Source organism: Opisthocomus hoazin, chromosome 8 (assembly GCF_030867145.1).
Source record: "Opisthocomus hoazin isolate bOpiHoa1 chromosome 8, bOpiHoa1.hap1, whole genome shotgun sequence".
Classification (NCBI taxonomy): Eukaryota; Metazoa; Chordata; class Aves; order Opisthocomiformes; family Opisthocomidae; genus Opisthocomus; species Opisthocomus hoazin.
In genome coordinates, this window is record NC_134421.1 from 48,735,412 (window position 1) to 48,758,295 (window position 22,884).

At 38.5% G+C, this 22,884-nt stretch overlaps 1 protein-coding gene across 4 annotated transcripts in view; it reads right to left on the bottom strand.

Annotated features, from left to right (window-relative positions):
- Positions 1 to 22,884, bottom strand: part of CADPS2 (calcium dependent secretion activator 2) — a 325,438-nt gene that overhangs the window by 175,427 nt on the left and 127,127 nt on the right. For all 4 annotated transcript variants that reach the window (XM_075428325.1, XM_075428323.1, XM_075428324.1 and 1 more), the window contains exons 4-6: positions 14,764 to 14,844; positions 10,340 to 10,576; positions 5,508 to 5,629 (exon numbers count right to left, since the gene is read on the bottom strand). In XM_075428325.1, the coding sequence (XP_075284440.1) occupies positions 5,508 to 5,629; positions 10,340 to 10,576; positions 14,764 to 14,844 (440 nt within the window). The remainder of the gene's footprint in view (positions 1 to 5,507; positions 5,630 to 10,339; positions 10,577 to 14,763; positions 14,845 to 22,884) is intronic.

A 22,884-nucleotide genomic window follows, 5' to 3' on the forward strand; every position in this document is an offset into this window, starting at 1 on the left:
AACAATGGAAAAGCCTCACCCCCTCAGGAGAGTTGTGTGGCTTGCCAGCAACAGACTGGTTTGATTACTGCCGATCTGATCAGCAAGCACTTGTGCTTCTGTCCCTCGCTTCTTCCTATGTGTAGTCTCTAGTTTTATACTAAAGACTCGAAGCAATATGAGGCAGGGACAATTTCTTAATTCTACTTTTTCTCCTGTGCAAGAGCAAGAACACCGATTCCTACACATGTAAACAATATAAGGAATGATTACTGAAAACTAAAAGTGTAAGTAAAGTATTACTGATCAAAATTAACCTCATTTATGCAGGTGTATCACATACAGAGCAGTAGCAGGTGAACAAAAAAAAAGAGTAGGTGTGCCTTCTCTTTCCTTACACACGGTACATCCATGTCGTGCAACCACAAGTTGGTGACAGTTGTAAGTATGTTCATCTCCTTGTTTCCCTTAATCAAAAACAAAAATTGGAAAGTTGCAGGGACTATGATGAAGAAATAAAACTAGATTATACTTGGAACATGACTGTCACAGCTTATAAGTGTTGTCTATCCTTTTTCCCTTCAGAAATGTCATCTTAGGCCATATCCTCAAAACATTCTATTAAAAAAAGTATTTTTTTCATGAGTCCATGTTGTTTAAGAAAGTTCTAAATTTTAGAAATTAAGTCTTTTTTTTTTTTTCAAACTGTTATATGAAAGTTTCGCTGAGCAATATTTAATTATGCATCCACAAGCACTTATACTTCAAATACTTTGTGAAATTAACGATGGTGGAATACTGCATAAAAATAACATAAGCAGCATTAACTATTTGTGCAGTGTTGATGAAGGTTCCCTGCCTCCTTTGATCAGATATTTAATCATGCATCCTTCACATCCTTCTAATATATAATAGCTCTTTTTATAAGGTTATGCATTCACTGGCATCAAAATATGATCACCTTATTTGTCTTGTTTGTATGAAGAATTAAATGGCTTAATTAAATTTAATGGCTCCATTAAAATTTTCTCATCACGCAAGATACGATCTTTTTCTATTGCATAAATATGTGACAACAGAATGTCACTTGTAGTGATAAAAGACAGCATATTGCCATCTTTTATCTTTAGGCATGAATATACATACCCAAAAGATGACACTTTCAGGAAATCACATTATTTAATATTTAGAATGAATAAAAATCAATGATAAGAAAACACGTGGACACAGACTCCACAAGAATAAAAACTAAGCCACACCAGTAACATCTGAAAACTGAAATTAGCACTGGATTTTGCAAGATGACCCACTGTGGCGTCACAGCAACAAAGTTATGCAAAGCTTCACATAACTGAAGGGGTCCTCTGAAGGCGCTGCTTACTGATATCTGGCAGAAAAGGTCACCGGCTATGTTGGAGGGATTTTCAGCAGGGCTAAAAGGCAGGAAACAGTTGGAAGGAATAAAGAAATATTTCACAAGCAGTAATAAAAAATTCATAGGGTTTGCATGTGAAGCTGTATAACTGATCTGCTTGCAAAATTGTCCAAGACTTAAGCTCAGTCAAAGTATACTGTTCTACAGCATTTGCATTTTAGAATGACCATTAGCTATTCAGTAACATACCTATAAACAGTGCTTTCTTTAGCTTCTTAAAGAAGGAAATGAAGCACTTCAGTATAAACTCACTAAATTAGTATTCAAAGAGAGAGAAAGCAGACAGTGGTTAAAAGTAATAAGAAAACAGAAAATACTTCTTACTGACAAACTGTCAGGATAAAACTGTGCTCTCCTCTCTCAGACTTCTAGGTCTTTCCCCTTTAAGAAAGAAAGAACATTGTTCCTAATTTCCTTATTACTCTTACAGAAGCATCCAGGGATTCAGAGGAATACTTAAATACATATTCATAAAAATAATTGAGAAAACCTTCAGCACTGGAATAGTAGATAAATCCTGTATCAAGTTTCCACTTGACTCCTGCTTCCATTAATCTCCATTCTAAGGTCACACAGGCGTGCACTCCATTTTGAAGCATTCGTCTGAGTATCTCGTTTTCTCCTTTTCACTGTCAAAGCTTTGGAAATTTCTGACTGAGTAGTAGCATCGCACTGCGTACACTGCTGTTTCACAGACGAAAAAAATAGGCATAAATAATTCTTTATACTGCTTCTTTTCACAAATGTAGCTACCAGTTCAAGACGATAAACCAACTTCAGAAAACGTGTGTGACAAGCACATGATTTGGAGCTCTTGCCAGCAGGCTCCCACAGCAGGCTGGTGGTAATCATTCACTTTTCATCACTGTCTCATTCTACGCTTAGGATGAGAGCTTTGCTACCCTTTTCTAGCTGCACGTCCTATATAAAATCTGAAGTTATGTTCTCATTTATCTGGGATTTGTCAGTGCAAATATGTTACTGCTAGTGATTTGAAGAGTTGAGCTGAACTACAGTTCTCAATTCCTTTTTTTTTTCTTCCCCGATGAGTTTTGGGTTTTCTCCTCCAGCCTCACATCAGAATAACAGTATGGAAAATTATTCCAGCAAGGAGCCAGCTCCAGCAGCAGGCAAAGCAGGCAGTAGCCTAGGGCAGCCGACAGTTTGTTTTTTCTGCGTTGGGAAAGAGACGGACTGTTTGTGCTTGCCCAGCTGGTCACTGGCCTCTGCTCACATGGCTTTGCCCACTGCTGCCAAAGGACTGAGACGGAAAGGAGGCATCTCCCTTCCCAGCAGTAGTACCACTACTAACATCAACAGCAGCGGAAAGTCACTTCTGTTTCTGTTTCCACTCCTCATTGCAGGAGAACATCCAGCCCTCCACCCCGTGACTGATCCCCCCCTCCCCATCACCCTGGCAGGTCCCCATCAGACAATAGTGATGAGAGCTGGTAGAAGCAGGGGGGCAAGAGGAGGCAGGTGACTGCATGGGGCAAGGGATGCATTGGTCATAAAAGTAAGAAAGATGTTAGAAGGACTGGGCACAGGCTGGGATAGAAGAGACACACCGTAAGTCTTCTGAAACCTGGGGAATCCTCCCTGTCTGTAACAGTATTTCCTGGGCTCTCTTCATCAGAGCAATTTTCTGTTTAAACTCTGCCAAGCCCTCTTGCTTCCCTCTGCCATCAACCAAAAAAGGCAATATCGCTAGTGTCAAGAAAACCTGATTTGGCTCTAACAGAAAAATCAAACTGTGGAATAAAGAATCTCCCATTCTATAGGCAGCTTCCTCCATCTTCTTTACTGTTTGCCCATAATTTGCTAAATTCATGCTTGTCTAATTTAATATCCTCCTCTGTTGCCTCCAACTACATCTCTATATATGCTCACAAACTACATGTCTCTATATGCTCATAATCATACTGTACGCCAATGTCTCATAACTACTACTCTTGCCAGAAATGGAAAACAGTACAACTCAGAAAAGCATAAGAACTAGATAGATTTCAGAATTCTGTCAGCCGTGCCCCTTCAAGTTACACTGTTTTGTAGGACAGCAGGTCAATAGCACCAGTAACTCCCATTCCTGTCCCTCCAGTGTACGGTTCAGGGTATCTCTCAATCATTCACTTCCTAAAAATGCATAATTTTTTCCATATAAATCCATATGAATTTGGTTCATACAACTTCATTTATATGGAATAGCCCATAACCTGTCTTTCTCCCATATTCAATCAACTCATATCTATTGAGCTTGAAATCTGCTTAATCAGTTCACATGCTCAGAGCAGGTCCTTACACTACCCCTTTTCCTAGAAACACTCCAGTTGTTCTCCTGTTGACCCTATCTATTCTAAAAATTTCTTTTCACAAAGCTTCTACTTTGACAGGTAGGAAATTCAACTAAACTGATATTAACCTTTACCAGATGTATCTATACACAATGTATATCTTCTGATTGGTTTTACAACCTTAACTGCAGCCCTCAGTATGTTCTGAGTAAACCATGAACTGTCCATGAACCATCCCCACCATGTTTTGTCCACCATATCTGGAAACAGCTACAGAGAAAGAACACTTAACATTTACAAACTGTTTTCTGGAAGGAGAATGACTGTGCCCAAGATTCAAGAGTTTGTGTATTCTAGCTGCTTTAGGGAGATTTGAAGACACTTACCAACGACATCAGGGGTTAACTGAGAACTTCAAATAGAAGTCAACAAGCTCAAGGGTGAGGAAAAAGTGGGGCACACCATCAGAAGAAACGGGAACCTTGACTGTGACAGTAGGCAAAGGTTGGCGGCACTCAGTGCAGGGAGCAATATGAGAGCAACTTCTGAGTTTGAAGAGAAAGCTTGGCTTGGAGATGTGTCCTCCATGAGAAAGCCTTGCAACTCTCCTGGGACCCTAAGCCACCAGAGAACAGCCCAACGGGTTCACAAATGAGCAGGGGATGTTGTATACTCACTTACGACCTTGCTTCAATGCGTGTATGTGTGCATCTTTTACGCTACCGTTGCTTTTAGAAGTCCCTCACGTACCACACATAAATGGTAAGACTGAGCATTCCTACGCCCTGGAGTGTGTTTTACATCTTGTCCCACATACTTACAGTTCTGCAAAGCTGTCTGAACATGTTACTGGAGTAGGCTGCTGGCTTACTTGCCCATGAAATTTGCTGCCACTAAGAGAAAAATCTACCAAATCAGATCTCCTCCTCCTCTCAGCACCAGAAGAGGCAGACAAAACCCTGTGCTTATAATTTTGCCTAACAGAAGTCCGTATTTGTGGTCTGAACGGAACAGAAACCACCATCCCAACTCCGTTCAAGATGTTTTCTCACATACTGTAACAACTACAATTTTTAAATTGTTCTTCACAAGGCACACTATGGTGCCAGTAAAACCCAACACGCTGTCTGGAAAGTTATCTACAAAAGATTCCAAATGACACTTTAACGGAGAGAAAAGTGTCTGAAGTCAGTGTGCACGGTCAAACAAATCAACCAAAAAACATACTTCATTTTCTTCCTCTCTGCCACTCTGACTGGTTCAACTACAGATGGCATGATGTTATCCCCCTCCAAGTCAGTTTGCTGACTGCCTCCCTCAAAAATTAATTGAACGAAGTGGATCCTATAATTTAAAATGAAATAGGCTCAGCAGGTGCATAAGCTTTGTCAAGACTGATTACCGAGTATTGATTTCCCACCAATTGTACAAGTTACACTCCACAAGGCCACCTGCACATTAACCTACAACACAGAAAATCACCTCAGGCTAACATCTATCAGAAGGTTTGTATTTTCAGAGGATGCAGGTAAGAACACAACGCTGCGGTCCCTAGCTCTTTCCCTCAAACACACATTCAATGGTGTTTATTTGGACAGCACTCACACTTTGTACTTATTTCACCATAAATAACTATTATTTGTATTTTCATTTTTCAGAATGAATTTAAGATAGCTACCCAGGAAAAAAACTTCACATAACCTCATGCTAATTAATTCTAAAAACTGTAAAGATACTCAGTTAGGTTCTCCCATGATACGGAGGACAGAGATGCTGGATGCAGCAACAGCAAAGTGGCTTACTGTGGTCTGGAAGCTTCTGCTTGGTCCGTCTGAAGCTTCTCACCCCCTTCCACCTCCATGGTGCAGTAGACAATTCGATTGGGAGCGACTGACTTTAAACCCTGCACCTCCATTATAACAATCTGAGGAAAAGAAAGCAAATAGTTTATGCTTCAGAAAACACTACATAGCACAGCTACCGCAGTACCAACCTCCATGCCGGTGAAACAAAAAAGAAAAAAAATCCCCAAACCCCACTCACTCAAATCTCAACAGACAGAAGATTTTTAATTCCGCCTTCTTTTTCCACTTTCAACAATATATAGTAGGAATTGAAATTTTCACTCTGTTTGTACTTGGACAACGACCAAAAACTCACTCCAACCATAATTTAAATGCTACTAGTTGGATGAGACTAATGTCTAAATATAATTCTAAATCTTAATACATGAGGAAATGTATCTTTTAAGCAGCCATCTAAATAAGTGTTTACAGAATGAATAGGTTACTAAGTCACGCTGTAAACAAGTAAGTACACTGGTCACATCTTGAAAGGCTGATCGTGGTGCTGTGACAGTGGGAGTTGCAACCCTTGCCACTCAGAAATGACCTGGTGGTGTGCGGAGCGGGAAGCACGTCAGAGTATCACCATCAGCAGCTGTCATTTTTTTTCCCCTGCTACCTACCCCTTTTCCTTCTCCCAGCTCAGTACTGGGAGCCAGGTTGAGCATGCATATGGGCCCAGGGCAGGGGGAAGAGAAAGGGAAAAAGCCACCTCTACCAGCTGCACTCTGAGAAATTTCCTCACCAGGGAAATTCTGAGCTTGGCAGATCCCATCGTTTTTCAGCTCCTCCTAACTACTCAGTTATAGCCTCGAAGAGCCAAATACAGTCCCTGCTTCAAACTCTCTCTGCCTTTTATAAACCTTACGGTTTGTCACTGTGTGAAATTATTGGAATTTTTACACTTCAGATGTTTCGGAATCAGAGAAGATTTGAGAATAAAGTCAGGTTTCCCTGCTTGCTTTGGAAAAGCTGCTTTCCTTTCCAGCTCCATTTGGGCCTCTGAGAAGAAACTGGGGAAAAATGTAGTCCATTCAATCAGCAGAGAAGCTGTCCTCAACTGAACTATACGCAAAAAGCAGTATTTATTAGATCGTTTTAAAGGTGACAAAAGTAATGACTACTTTTGGTCTCATTAGAGGCAATTGGGTTCTTAGGTCAGCAATCAACTACAAAAACATTTTGCTATTAAACTGTCTGCATATTTGCCAACTTGTTTCAATTCAAGCACGTTAAGTCAGACTTCACCCCTAGCTGTAAAATTCTTTGTACTTTAAAACTGCCAGAACCTTAGTAAGTTAGATGTCTCGTAAAATTGCCAGTTCCATAATATACAGTCAGATGACAGTCATTGATCATTTAGAAAATTTTTACCTTACTCATAAATTATCAACTCCGCCCATTATGCTTTATAAATAATAACAGCAATTCAGGAAGAATGACATAATCATCTCTCTTTTCCATCTTTTGTGGTCCAAGAATTCAAGTAGTTATCAAAGTGATCAGCCATCACTGGGAGACTGCATTGGAGAACCTTCTAGCTAAAACTGCCCATATGACCTTTCCACATCGCCAAACATACGTCCTTGTTGAACACAGACTTCATGCTCCTTCGTTTTTGTGTTGCTACTTCTTTTCCTTGAGTTTCCAATTTAATTGTACAGTACTTTTGTCTTTGGCAGCAATTCTGGACTCCGGCAATGGAAAAAAAGTTGCACTTCATTAGGAAAGAAACTGTCACTAGCTGATTTACTAGCTCATTAGCTGATAAACAGCTTCCTAAATACTGCTTGTCTATTTCTGAAATTGTCCAACAGCTGAAGAACCTAAGTCTTCTCCTACTACTTTGATATTTTATTATTTATTTATTTTACGAATTCCTGCCAACAGGCTGTTTGAGGAAACATCCGACTTGCAAAAACAGTCAGCATTGCTTGCAGCGATGCACAGGGATGTCTCTTATCATAGCCAGCAAGGTCTATTCCCACCAGAACATTAAAAATGTTACTAACATCTTTTGCTGTTCTGCCTTAATAACAACATGCAGCAGCAGCATGAACCTCAGACACTTTTCCCCCTGCCAAGAAACTTGTCAAGTTCTTAAACTTTATTTTAATGTTTAGATATGTTGCAGGAAATGTTTGTTTGTGTGCCTGTGCCGCAGCCCTCAGTGGGGATTCTGCTGGTTACCCTACAACTCAGTTCAGTCACCCCACAGAAGACGTGGCATGACTATGTTCACATGTTATTCAAGAAATGTGCAACTGTACACATATGACCACACATTTTCCAAACCCAGAGTATTCTGTCTCTGTGCTGGTTTTGGCTCAGATAGAGTTGATTTTCTTCACAGAAGCTAGTATCAGGCTATGTTTTGGATTTGTGCTGAAAACAGTGTTGATAACACAGGGATGTTTTAGTTCTCGCTAAGTCATGGCCTTTTCTGCTTCTCATGTTGCCCCCACTGGTGAGCGGGCTGGGGGTGCACAAGAAGCTAGGAGGGGGCACAGCCGGGACAGCTGACCCCAGCTGACCAAAGGGATAACCCATACCGTATAACATCACGCTCAGTGTGTCAAGCTGGGAGGAAGAAGGAGGAAGGGAGGGGATGTTCGGAGTTACAGCATTTTGTCTTGCCAAGTAACTGTTACATGTGATGGAGTCCTGCCTCTCTGGAGATGGCTGAACAGCTGCCTGCCAATGGGGAGTGGTGAGTGAATTCCTTGCTTTGCTTTGCTGGTGCACGTGGCTTTTGCTTTACCTACTGAACTATCTTTGGCTCAACCCATCAGTTTTCTCACTTTCACCCTTCTGATTCTCTCCCCCATCCCACCAGGGGGGAGGGAGTAATCGGCTGTCTGGTGCTTAGCTGCCGGCTGGGGTTAAACCACAACAGTCTCCGAGGAAATGCAATCAGCTTTTCTTATTTGCCCATTTGCATAGGAAAAGAGCAGATCTCCTGTGTTTCAGTCTAAATGAATATCAGTTCAGCTGTTTCCTTTTGCCGTCACATCCTCTGAGATTTAGCTTCCCGAGAGTAAGATATATACATGCTTGTCCAGCAAGCAACTCAACTTTTGTGGTTAACACCATGTTTAAAACAAAAATTGGGTCTACTAAAAACTGCTACATGTAGAGTAAGACTTTAATTCCTTGCCTTGCACTGGAAGAACTGTAGATTACCTACCTTGCAGAACATCTGTGTGTTTTCTTTATCAGTGATGGGAAAAAAAAAAAAAAAGAAAAGCCAAGTTCACCAGACCTAACAGTCGACACTGCTGGCGTGAGAGGGGAAGGGTTGTAAACAAAGCAAAACAGTTCCAAATGTACCAGAAATTATATCTCCTGTCATTTTTCATTTCATGATTGTTTCAATCTTTCACTGCACTTTTCCCCCAAATATCATTATCATTTTTAGTACACACTTAATATTTCTCTCTACAGACACAGCGAAAGCTTTTCTTCTTACCTCCCTCACCAAGAAAACTTTCTTGAAGATAGAAAACTTTATCAACAGACTTTTTCAGGCACTTTTTAGATGCTTCAGAACTACTCTTTGTTATTGCTACTTCTGGACCATTCCAGGCTTGGTATTCCACTTGAGGCAGACACAGAAGCACACGTGATGGAGATGCACAGGAGCTGTAAAACTACTTTATCATTTCATATACTTCGGTACTAAGGCCGGCACTCCAGTTTTACATGCTTGAAGAACTAATACTTTTTGGCATATAGACCGATGGCTCTTACTACTCTTTGAAAGTTGACGTTGGGCTTTTACATTCTTAGCTAGTAATATTAAAATTGCATGCAGTGGGATAAGTTATACAAAGAATTTAAACTTTTCATCTGTCTATTTTTGACATTTTTTTAGTTCTGTGTGTATATTGATGACGTGAAAAAAAATTCATCTGAATTGTCAACATTACATGAGAAAGCAGATGCTCGTTTCACTTAAGAAAAAACATTGTTTAAAAGATAAACAATTTTTTTTGTTTGTTTTAAACCATTTAACAATTGAAATATTTATTCTGTAACATCATCTGTTGTTTTAAACAAACTAAAGCCATTTCAAGTGCATAACACAAGCGTGGCACCTTCTGACCAACAAGCACACAATATACACTCTCAGAATGTTTTGATTTATTATTATTGAGAGATCAGCATTTCCTGACACGCACATTTGTGGAACCGGACCTGAGCTATGACACTGTCATTAGGTGTGTTTAAGTAACTAACTGCATTTGTGGCTTCCTGCTGAAGTCAGTTGAGCTCTACACAGACTAGGACATCACCCCTTATAGACCAGACTTCCTGCAAAGTCTCAGTAAGCATGAGCTAGTTTCTGGAGGAAAACACAGAAATCTGCTACAACCATCAGCAAAAATTTTTTTTTTTTTTTGCTTATTCTCTAAATGCTTTCCGTGAGAAAACATAACTTGTTTGTAAAAATCTATGAATGAGCTCATGATAAAAACTGTGTTTTGTTATTACACTCAAAAGTATACTTAGGTATTTAACGTACTGGAATTCATTTAAAGTTACCTACATGTGGGAGATTCAACTGCCCACATTGCTGTGTGGGCCCAAATGCAACTACTGCTCCAAGAGAAAAATTCATCATATAGCTCTATTCTAACTCAAAGTTACCAAAGAGACAACGAATAATTTCCTTCTTTAACACAAAATTTTAAAATTACCAAGCAAAGACTAATAACAAGAAAGTATTAAGACATATATATTCTAGTAATTTAAACTGTCAACAAGTTTTCTGTGAAATACGTGATTACCTCTAATGTGAAGGAGAGGACCACATCAGACTTTGACAGCTGAACCTCATTTTCATCTCCTATGTCCAAGAATGCAGAATTCTGTGATCGCTTTAACTTCTGCAGTTTAAATTCCGGACCACCTTTAGACACTGGAAGACTTTCCAAATTTGCCATCAGTAAATTCACCGAAGACCGCAGCTCTTCTATGTACATGTTCTCCATTTCTCTTGTTATGAATTTTGGGAATTTTCTTTCCTTGGAAGATACATTTTTAAAGTTAGGGAGGAAAAAAAATATCATCCCACATTATATGACATATTAATCTACTGATTTGCTCTCAGTTAAGAGATACTTAATAAAAATAAAAGTCTTAATTCCAGCGTTTATCTATTTTAATACTGTCAAAACAGTAATAGGAAGGCTAATCCCATCCCATAAATACAGTTAAATTTGAGAAGAAGTTTAATCTGAATTGAGAATTCCATCATATTCCTCAAATATAGCAGACAAAATATCTATTTAACATGTCAAAAAAATAAAGTAATGGGTATTTGTAAATACGGAACCTCTTCCCCCCAAATCATATAACCATAAGCACAGGTTGAATATGTACACATTAGATATTTCTAATATGAGTGTTTTAAGCATATCAATTGACCATATGCCTTTAATGTTACCTTCAAATATTTTATATATTGACAAAATGAACTGTCCACTAATAATTTTATTACTCTATCCATTTCCCGTGCTACCAAAAATAAGTCAAACACGTTCATGCTTCTAACATAATTCTATTAAACTACAACCATGACATGAAATTCCTATCATTGTTTATTTCTACTTTCAATAATAGGTCATTCATTTTGAAAGTAATGCTGAACTATTACACAAAGGATTATTTTAAACGTAAGTGTTGGACAGAACTTAAAAATCACTTTTTTTCCTCTGCAGGAGTGAGATAATAGCATTTAAGTACTGTGTTTATAACAAAGAAGGAACATACAAACACATACAATGCATATATGAACACTGACAGAGCCAAATTTATGCACAGTTTCTCCCCTGATACTGAATATAGGACAGCTTGAGAGAATATGTCACTCAAGATTAAACAAAAACCTAAATTATACTAAAATACATGTTTTGTGCATAAATGAAACATAAACACTTCTCCCCATGTATTGTCTACAAAGGTAGGCACCTTGCTCCTAAACTAGACAATTTTTATCTTTAGGTGTTATAAGCAATATCATAGCATATTTTACATGAAAACCTTTATGGCATATTTTGTCTCGATAACGAAGACCAAGCAAGCTGACTGTGACCCAAAAGACCTGCAGCAAGTCCAGTGGTCTGGCTCATTACAGTGGAAAAAAAAAAAAAGTTATTTATAGTTGGAAACTAAAACCACAGAGTAAGGTTCAGGGTGCTCTACCCATAAAAATCCCACTTCAGAGTGTTTTTCAAACTGTACCTTATCCTGTCAGGATCATTCAAATAATAACATGCCAACACAGAAGACAGAAAAGACAGAGTATGATCATGTTGTTAAAAGATCTTTCCTCTTGTTCACATGCTTTTTCCACCCCAATGGAAAAATTGAGGAAACTTTTCACAATGCTTATTGCTGTATATTTTTCATGACTATAATCTCCCATGATTTAAGACAGCACTATCAGAATACATGGAGGCCTCTATTTCTGTAAAACCTGAATGTTTGTAGCCACTTCTCTCCCTCACAGCTGAGGTCTACGAATGTCACCCCTCTGACTCCGCCACACCCCCCTCCTTTTATTTGCTTTTTAAGATGGTGAATTTGTACTGAATGGCTATAGCACACAATATTTAAAACAATTTAGAGACACAACAAGAACAGTGGGGAATTTCCACTATTTTTTAGTGCACACTAATATTACAGTAAGGTTATTAAGTTGATTTGAAAAGCCCAGATTGTCTGAAGAACACATCCCTCGGCAGAGCACTGGAATTTTGGGAACTCTGATTGCAACATACCAGAATATACCCTGAAACAAATACCCTGGGGACAGATGTGAGATGCTCACCAGGCTGATGTACACACTAGCCTTTAGGTCTGGATTCTGAGAGTGCTAAAATGGCTTTTCAGGATGCATTTCTCAAGGAGAAAAGACACTGGGTAGTCTCTTTATGGGCACATGTAAAAGTTTATCTTAGAAAAGCATAGCACCAGTTATAGTATGTACAAAATCTCATTAGGTCATGCACGTTTTGATTTTAACTACCTCAAATTTAGCCATATGAAGAAACAGATGTGGGCAAATGGATCCAGAAATTCCCCCCTGACTTTATTTTGTTATAGATGAACACATTTCTAAGGTTCTTGCCTCCATTAAATAGGCTGTTATGTTTTATGCTAAAATAAACTTCTCATTTACAATCAACAACTTGTAAAATCAGCAAGTAATGTATTATAAGAACTAGTAATGAGACCTCAACAACAACAAAAAAGCTATATGCAGAGATTTCTCTTGAGCTGTGCTAATCTTTTCAGGGTGCAGTTTAATAATTATCTTACAGACAGGTAATCACTGAAAACCCTTTTCTTTACCAACAAAGATGCTAGAATACATAATCCAGTATGAAAAAGCTTGGCTGTGAGCTCTGAGAATAAAGTTCATATTTTGCAGCATTTGATTGCTTAGGCTTATATGATCTTAATAATTCTCACAGCTGCTAGAATTAGGACTAGCTCTCAAAATCCCCAACAAAAAATTCCGCATTTTAAGTAGTTTTTAAAAGAGATGTATGAGAACTCTGATTTCTGACTTGGATGAACCATGTAGGACATGCAGTTCCTTATTCTGTGCAAAACCATGCAGTGGACAGTGTGGCAACCAAGAGAATTTTCAAGTAATGGTTCAGGTAAAAAATAGATAAATACTTTTTTCTTTAAAAAAACCTACAGCTGTGCAGTGCATGCACATTAGAGACAGAATAAACAAGATCTATGCAGTTTAAATGGTGCTCATAATTTTCTCTTGCTTTAAGATGTAATTGAAACTTCGATTGACAGCATTTTGTTTTTGAGGAAGATTACACCTCCAAGATGTTATTTATGAACTTTATAGACTTAAATGATAATTTTTTCCTTTTAAAGAAACCAGCAAATCTTACCTGCTTTACAATAAATATCACATTAATATAACATGCTTTCTTCCGCACATGCACACAGTACAACATACACGCTTCCAATATTTTGCAGCTTTTGCAGCTAAAGGTAAGAAAGCAACAGAGCAAATAGGATTATTGGACAACTTTGATTATAAGCCCAGGCCTCACAGAAGACTGAAGAGACTTGAGATTGCCTTTCTGTGAAAAAGGAGTCTCTCCAAAATTTAATAAGATATGGCCAGGGACTATACCAATCCCACCTGTGATATTTAATATAGAGGGGCATAATCCTGTCCACGGAAATAAAATACAAGCTGTAGGGGAGAAAAATAGGCTTGCCTTTCTAAAATACACAAAAAGAATCAGTAATTTACCCAGTCACCACTAATTTGACCTATAAGACTCACTCATAGTTTTGTTACTTGCAATACTAATATAACCATTATGAACTTAGACTGAACCTATAAATGTAAACTATATTATTATCCTGGGTTCAGCTGGGATAGGGTTAATTTTCACCAGAAGCTGGGAGGGGACACGGCCAGTTGGACTGACCCAAACAAGCCAAATAAATGGGGTATTCGATACCATGTGCTCGGTTTTTAAGTGGGGGAGCTGGCTGGGATAGGGTAAATGCTGCTCGGGAGCAAGCTGGGCACTGGGTGGTGAGCAAATTGCGCTGTGTACTCCTTGCTTTGTATATTCTTTTTCTCAGTATTATTGATACCGTACACTTCCTTTGCTGTTCTGTTAAACTTTCTCTATCCCAACCCATGAGTTTTGCCTTTTTTTTTTCTGATTCTCCTCCCCATCCCAGCGGGTTGGAGGAACGACCGAGCAGCTGGGTGATTCTTTGTCACCAGCTGGGGCTAAACCACAACAATTATATATACTTAAAAAGTGTATCACGTATAACCTGTAATCAGACACAAACATTATGGTTATACCCTAAGCACAGCGGAATGCACTTCTGCATGTAAAAGATGACTTATTTTAGATCCAAAATACATAATCTCATATGTGCAAATAATGTACCCTTTGTTTCACCACTGGACTTGCTGATGAAGGACAGATAGGATCACACAGCATATGACTTTACAAACAAAAGTTTTGCTTTCTCCCTACCCCTGTTGACACAGATACTCTAGAGCAGAAAAAAATGCATCTGCCAGACTGTTTTCAGATGATCTTCTGCTTAATTTTAGATTCAGAAACTGAAAACACACACTATGTATCGTCCCATTCCACCTCATATGAAGATATATTTTTGGTACACGAAAGCAACCACTTACCCTTGCCATTTGTTCTGCCAATTGCAGTTGTCCATCTAGTTCACGTCTGATCTGGGCTGCTTGCTCATCTCCATTATCCAGCTTGGATAGAGAACAGAAATAAAGTTAACTGTGAGAAACACACACTATATTTTAACTTTATAGCAAATAATATAGCTAAAAAAAGAAATTAATTGCATCCTTTTTGTCTTAAAATCAGTGAAACACTAAGAAAACACATGGCTTTGAGTCTTACCAAGATGAAAGAAATGCAATGATGACTCGTTACCCATGGCAGTCAGGGTCTCTGAAGGGTAGCCAGCATTCTCTTGAGTTTCTAATACTCAGGCATGAGCACTCACATTAATACTCTCAGCATGAGAAGCATCGATGCTTCTCTTCTCAGAAGAAGCATTACTTCCTTACGAAAACAGCAGTTGAAAACATTTCTCCATGAAGCAGAAAACTGGACTGACAGACCGGCTTAGAAAACGTTTGCAAGGAAATTTGCTCTTTTGCGCCATGAGTTCCTGTATAGGAATTTATAGGTATAGGGAAAGAAAACTGTGTGGCTATGCCTTGTAAGTATGGTATTATTTCACTCACATAACTCTTTTCCCCAAATATTGGCTAACTGCTCACATGCAGGTACACCAAATTTTTGAGCCTCCAGTATTTTCATACCTAGGGAATAGTCATGACTACAGGTTTGACTTCACTCAGGGAGGTAAAGGGGAAGGACACACCTCTTCACCTCCACAGAACAGCCAGGTCTCAACAGCAAAGAGACTCCTCCACTCATTTTTCACCTGTTTACCTGTGAAGGTCGGTGCAGGGGGGGAGTGCAGATGAAGTGGGGCTTCACCTCACTGCAATAAGCTGCACAGCTGGTTACGAGGAAGACACATGATGCATCTGGAACAGATCAGGCACGACTTGCCTTCTTGCCTGAATAAATGCCAAACAAGGACAAAGATGGAGTCCCAATGGAGGACGCTCTCTGTCCCTAGGACTAACCACAGACGCGATGCGAAGTGGATATGACCCTAGTGCTTTTAGTATGCAGCTAAGGTTTAAGGATACCTGAGTTGCTGTTCACTAAAAAAAAAAAAATTAAATTGATTAGGGATGTAAACTGGCAAAAAGTGGTTCTCTAATTAAATGAGCTCTTCAGTTAAAGAATACACAATTAGTTTGGTAAATGATTGATTACATTAAACTAAGCTTTTTAAGTAAGACCGCTGTTCAGTGCATCCGGCCAAATACATAACACCATCTCCTTTGCAACACTGCTCAGCTAAATCCAGTCGATCTTATTGAACCAAGGCGCTCTTGAAAATTAGGCATTTTTTCTTTCAAAATCCAATTTTAAAAAAGGAATAATTAAAAATACACTATCAGTGCTTACAGGTCAATTACAGCATTATGTATAATGCAAATCTGACCACATTTAGCAACAGGATGAAAAGTTTTCTACTGCTAGTACGGAAGTGATGACAGAACACACAATCTGCCACCTGTGCAATCTGGCATCTCACAAGATCCTTGCAGGAACCGATCCAGGCTACCAGAAAGCAAGAGAACAAAACCTGATGGCATCCCCAAAAGAGGCTCAAGCTTTAACTAGAGAGTAGAAGACGGATCATGTTTCAGGCTGGAAGGGTCCTCCCACTAAGGATGGCTGCATATCTGCTCCCAGTTTGACTGTGAGCATAAACGGCAAGAGCATTCTTGACATAAGCAAGTATCTTAGGTTTTCAGAATAGAGTTACAGTATTTCAAATAAACTCCCAAATTTGTATTCTTCCATTTCTTAACGGAGTTAAGAGACTGCTTATTGAACTTGTCACCAAGCGTATTTCTAACTTCCATTTTCCTTTGTATTATAACCACATAATTTCTGCAATTATTTTTGTTTAACTTACGAAAGTCAGTCTGATATGAAAAATTGTTTTGTTTTCCTTTTTGAGCTGAAAGGTTAACGTTATTTTCACAATATATCCCACGACAGACAATTGCTTGAAAAATAACTGCTTGAAGGTAATTTTGATGAGTGAATTTTGATCTCTGCAAAAAGGAGGGTGTGGGAGAACAGAACAAAACTAAAACTTTTTCCCGTGTCAAGGCACAACTTAAATGACTGCCTCTGTTCTTAACACATTTGAAGAGATAAAAGCTTTTGTTTAAAGACTGACATTGAGTTATTTTTCCATTTGAAAAACACATGAAATGATAATTTCAGTTAATGAAGGTGTAACCTGGTTTTGTAAATCTTAGCATTTTTTCCTTAACTATATGTTGCTTCCTGTTATCTGTTTGTACTTGACTACTTAAAAATGTCATTTCCCTACTGACTTATTTTTAAACTTCAGTCTTCCTCCTGAAATACTTCTGCAATTGAATGATTTTGTTAATGAACGCATGTAATATTTTGTAAGGTATGGAAAGAAGTGGAAGAGGCAAAACACCGAAGAACACTGCTTTACTTACAGAAAAGAGGCAAGGCAAGAATGACTAGCAGGTCATTCTAGGAAGAAATAAAGTTGTTGGTATTAGTATTTTTGCAGTATGCAAAATGAAGTGACAATGAGAAAAACAGTAACTTTTATATCAAGCTCCACGCAAGGTGATTCTACTTTATTCTAAATTAAATAAGAGGCTTGAAAAACAACTTTGTAAACAAAGCAGTCAGTGATCATGAATGTGTAATCAATCATACTTTATACATCTACTGAATCTGAAGTGACAACAGGAAGACTGAGTAGACTCCGAAAATGCAGGTGGCACTTGGAATTTGTGAATTGTGTCCACTTTTTTACATAGGGAAGACACTTGATACAACCCGCTGTACGGGTGGCAAGCAGAGACAAGGGTTAACATTAAGTGTACCCTTTTCCTTAATTCCTTCTTTGTGGATCAAACATGTATCCAAGACATCTGTGGAACACGCAGTTCTGACAACCATTGTAGTAAACTGTAAATAAAACCTAGAAAAGCATATGACACTATGCACTGAAGTTAATAGCAATGTAACATTGCAGAATAGCAACTCAGATTCTTCTCAGCATTGCAACTGAAATTTGGTTAAAAACCCCACTAACTGGTAATCGCTTAAGCAAAGAGTTTTTGCTTTTGTTTTAAAAGAGAATTGACACTTACATGGCATCATATAATGCTTCCCACCCTTAAATATGAAGGCATGTTTTTTAAAAAAAGTTACAGCCTTAGAGATTACTTTAAAAGAGGGTACACATAAATTCCATTTAATAAAACCATTTAAGCTTTCTGCAATGGTAGTAATTACACACCGTAGCTATTTAATGACTGCACCAACACTACAGACAGACACACCTCATGTCACTGAAACCTCACATATCCAATTAGTCACTATTTTAGCAGCAGGGGACCTCACTACAGAAGACTCTACAGACACCAGAGACCTGTTTTCAGTATAAAATATATCAGAAATCCTGACCAAACAAACCAATGCTTCCCCTAAAGGACATATATCTGGCCCCCAAAACCTGTAAAATCTAGGCAAAGAGACTGACTCCCCTTTTGAGGCCAGTTACTTCAGTACGAAAACTCCCAACTGAGCAAGAGTATGAAAAAGACAGCTGTGCCACTTGTGCCTTTTCTTTTTGCAAAGATGATAATTTGGATTTTAAAAGCTTCTTCAGAAAAATCAGTAGATATGAATGATTATGCTTGGGTGAATAAGAAGCTACTTTTTATTAAAAAAAAAAAAGTGATAGCTCAATCTTTTATTCCCCAGTGGTGTTATATAAAAACAGCTTTCTAAAATAAACCTGCCACCGGTAGACATCAAGCTATTCATTCAAATGTGTTTTTATTCATTAATGCTTGAAGTTGCCTTTATTTTTTCTCACTCTGAAAAGGGCAACCACTTTTTATTACAAACTTCTTTATTAGTAGAGATGGAGTGGGAACATCCTCAATATGCAAGTTGCCCAACAATTCTTCTTAAAGGATGTTATCAGTTGCTTGTGTGTCAGCTTCTAAAAGACAGACTCAAGCTTTCTGCTCCAAATTTCTGCTTCTCAGAAACTGCTTTTGAAGAGGCCAGGGAAGCCAATACACTGCTTTTTCCACAACAAGAAAAATGGTGACCATCTTGTCGAAGAGCTGTAGCACCATCTTGCTTTGAAGTAAGGATCTGAAATTCAGCAGGGCCCCACCTGTAAAAATCAGCTCAACTCTGGCCAGGTTACTTACGACCCTTTGAAAAATGAAGGCTGCAGCAGCCAGGCTGCCAACAGCCACTACCAGTGGCTAAACCACATTCAGCATTCAGACTCCTCTTCAGGTCGTACTGCTCTCTCTCCCCTGAATACGCATGGAGTCTACGCTCCTCAGATTATCTGCTCATTTAAGAAGGACTGTAAGCTTCTCAGAGTTAAAAACCTCTATTTGGATCAATGGCATGATATCTTTCTTGACAAACTGTCATTTAATTTGTGTGCTTATACAGCACAGAACAGAAATACATCTGAATGAATTATATGTTTATATATTTTAAAAGGTTGGAAAAGACTGCATACTTTTTGATTCCTATTTAAATAATAACTTTTTAAAAAAAATGGTACCTAAAAGGCTGTAAAATATTTGTGTATTTTGGTGCAAAAGAAAAATGGTACACTGGCAAAAAAATCTGGTTAATGTGCAAGAGCAACTTAAAGTAAAAAAGGTACTAATGCTGCCAAGAGGTACTGCACTAAAGCCCATGGCACTCATCTGCACTCCTCTACATACACAGTACATCAGATCTCCTTCACCCAAGAAACAAGGCCAGTTTGAGTATGGGCGAGTACTGACCTGCTGCAAGTTATTGCTGGTTCTTTGCATTCACAAGTGCTCAACCTGATAGTTCCTCCGAGTGGCTATTTTATTTAATGTTTGGTTAGCTTCCCTGCAGCTTTCTAATTCACAGTAACATCAACGTGAAATTACATTTACCTGCCCATAGCGATATAAATTTCTCTACATTTAATGACTAAATAGACAGTAGACATATCTTAGGACTTGCTCTTATTTCTGCAGCACAAAACCCAAAGTCTTTTCACTCTGTGTGACAGTAATGGTCCTTTTTCCTTTACAGGCACTTTTTGCCACAGGTTCCCAAGCCTGGGCCCTGCTGAGCTGACAGGTTATTTGTGGATGCCCACAAGAGGGAAGCTGCAGGGTCCATTCCTGACTACTGTCTGACAGCCAAGGCAAAAGCACTCAACATACACCAAATGGAGGAAAGGGCTTGGATTGAAAGTGCTGCGATTATATAACGCTGATAAAAAGGAATTTCTGGAAGTAACTGACAGCATCCAGCAGCAAGGCTGGAAGGGAAAGGAAGGCCAGAAAAGTGCTAGTGCTCATTTCTGGTTGTCAATCAAGCAAGCAGCAAGCAGGCAGTAGGTGTAGCAGATACAAATACCGACATTTTAAAGACTGTTGTCCTCGCTACTCTTATCTCTAGACTCCAGAAAAAAAAAAAAAAAGGAGTTTTGCTTCAGACAGACCTGCTGCCTCTAAGACGCAGAGGATTTATTCCTGTTGCTATCTTCACACAGGCGGTATTGCTCTAAAGGAACAGACTGGGAAGAGGTTAAAGGCATCTTGCAGTGTGAAAGGGCTGCCATGCACTGAACATGAGAAGTCTGTGAAGATTCCCAAAGTTTCCCTGGCTTGTTAACCAAGATTAGCAGCTACATTTGGAAAAGCAGAAGGATCAACAACTTCCATGTCAGGCCGAAAACAGAGTGCCCAACTCCAGTCTACGACAGCAGGCACTTTTGGACACAAACTCAACAGGACTTCCAAAGAACAAAATCACGACAGAAGTAAATTGCTTTCACTTCCTATAGGAGGGAAAGAAACAAATTTAATTAAGTGCAGGATGTGTGAAGCTTTCTACTGGACCTTTTCCTAAACCTTCTGCCTCCTGTTTTGCAGGAAGAAAGAAACAGTTGTACAAGGGAGGAAAATGTAGTCACTCCTCTATTTCAGGGGTCTATGGTGTTTAGTTTCAGTTTTAAAATCTTTTCTCATCCTTGTGTATAGATTATATAGTAGATTAACTCAGGTTCACAAAACAGATAAATAAAACGGTATTTTCAGACTCTTTCATGTTCTCTGCACCCTGCATAATCCTTCTCATGTATCACGCAAACAGCTGTGCTGATGACTGGCCCTGCCTCTGTGACAGTGAAATCCTGCAAATTTCCCACAGAACTCTGCAACAGAAAAACTTTTAAAAACTCAGTTCCTAACTCCTCCTCTTCCCAACTCGCTCCCTTTCTCAGTCAACATACACAAAAAACAACAAACTGCTACATTTGGCAAATAAATTCAGAGATGGGTTTTAGAATATGTGCAACACAGAATCGAAGTGAAACGTAAGAGGAAGGATGTCGGAGAGAGAAAATCTGTTAATGGTTAAAACAAAATGGGGAGGAGGGGAGGAAAGCAACTATTTTTGAAATTATTTCTTTTGTGGAATACCAGTGTACATATTTTCAGCTCATTAACTCAGCAACCGCTGAAAGCATTTCTACTTTCAATGTGTCTGCAGCAAGCAGACTCAACAGCTTGCAGGTCCAAAGCCCGTATCAGGTGTTCTAACAACCTTTCACAATGCACCATTGAGCCTCACAGCCTTTTCTTACCGATTTTGCTCTAATAGAGCACAAGCAGATTGCCTTTCAGACAGCTCACTGAGCTGATCACTCAGTTTTCCTGCAACATTAGTGCAAGCAAAAAGCCCAAACAGCAGTTTGAATTAATTTAATACAAATTCTTACTGACTGCTATTATTTTTTTATCATTTTTTGCAAGGGAAGCAGCAGTTTTACAATAACACAAATATTGACATTAGGATGGAGGGGGTATAGATGGACAGAGCAAGCAACTAACATACCACTTTCTCTGTAGGCAATATTCTTAACAACAAGTAATAATGCAGATAAAGAGCAAGGCAAGTCAACAGTCAAATACTCTACAGTGGCTTCAGTTAGACAAAAAAATAAAATCCAATCAAATCAACGTTTTCAAAAGCTGTGTCTGAGTACCTTCAATTAGTCCATGAGATATAACACCTCACTCAAAATTTTCTTACAAGCCCTGTAACAACTCCAGAAGCTCAAAAAATTAATGCACAATCTGATATGGTGAGAGGTTTTGGTCTCTGAAAAATTTTTATAAAGTTCTGGATCTGCTTATGTGATTTCAATGTTGATTGGTATATGTATGACTGTGGTGGCAGAAGATACAATTTATACTAATTGTTTGTACTCATTAATTATACTGATTATATAATGATTTGTAAAAAACAGTTATAAAAATATTAAAAGCAAAATAAAATCTAAATTCAAGATTACATTAATTCAATGAAATAAAAAAACTTCAATGTTCTCAAAAATAAAACTGCAAACCATACATTTTTAAAATCTTGGACTCTTTTTTTTTGTTGTTTTTTTCAGCCATTGGAGGGACACTTTGGCAGTTTCCAGCATAACCAAAGCTGAGACTTTGATACAGCATCTCCTTACATTCAAGTTTTGAAAATATATGAAGGGCAGTTTTGAGAGTTTTAGTGCCGGCTGAAAAGCCGTCTCTTGCTATTAGATTTGAGTTTGTTCGGGGACTACCAATACTAAAAACCCATAGGAAAACCTTCAGTGAGACTTGAAAAGAAACAGGAAAGGAAGCACATACTATATTCAAGCCGCCCACAATATATGTAATGGGAATAGTTAAAAATTTATATGAAGTCCACTCCACTCAAAACTTAGCATAAAGCACATGCACACAGTTCATACTTTCACTTAGCCAACACCTTAAGTGGTAAGACATTTAGAGAATTAAATACACATCATGTATTAACGAGAAAGGCAAACAAGCACTTTCCTTTACAATGCAATGTGCAGATGTACAACAAAACTTTATTCAACAACTGTTTCCCTAACAATCACATTTCTGTTATTTGCTAATTGACTGCTATAAACCTTTTAGGGAAACTGTAACAAGTGAAATACCTTTTATTAACAGCTAACTTGATCACTCGCCAGAAAACCTTAGCCAAAATGATATGTCTCAAATGGCAAAGAATAGTCCAGTCTTTAAAAAGAG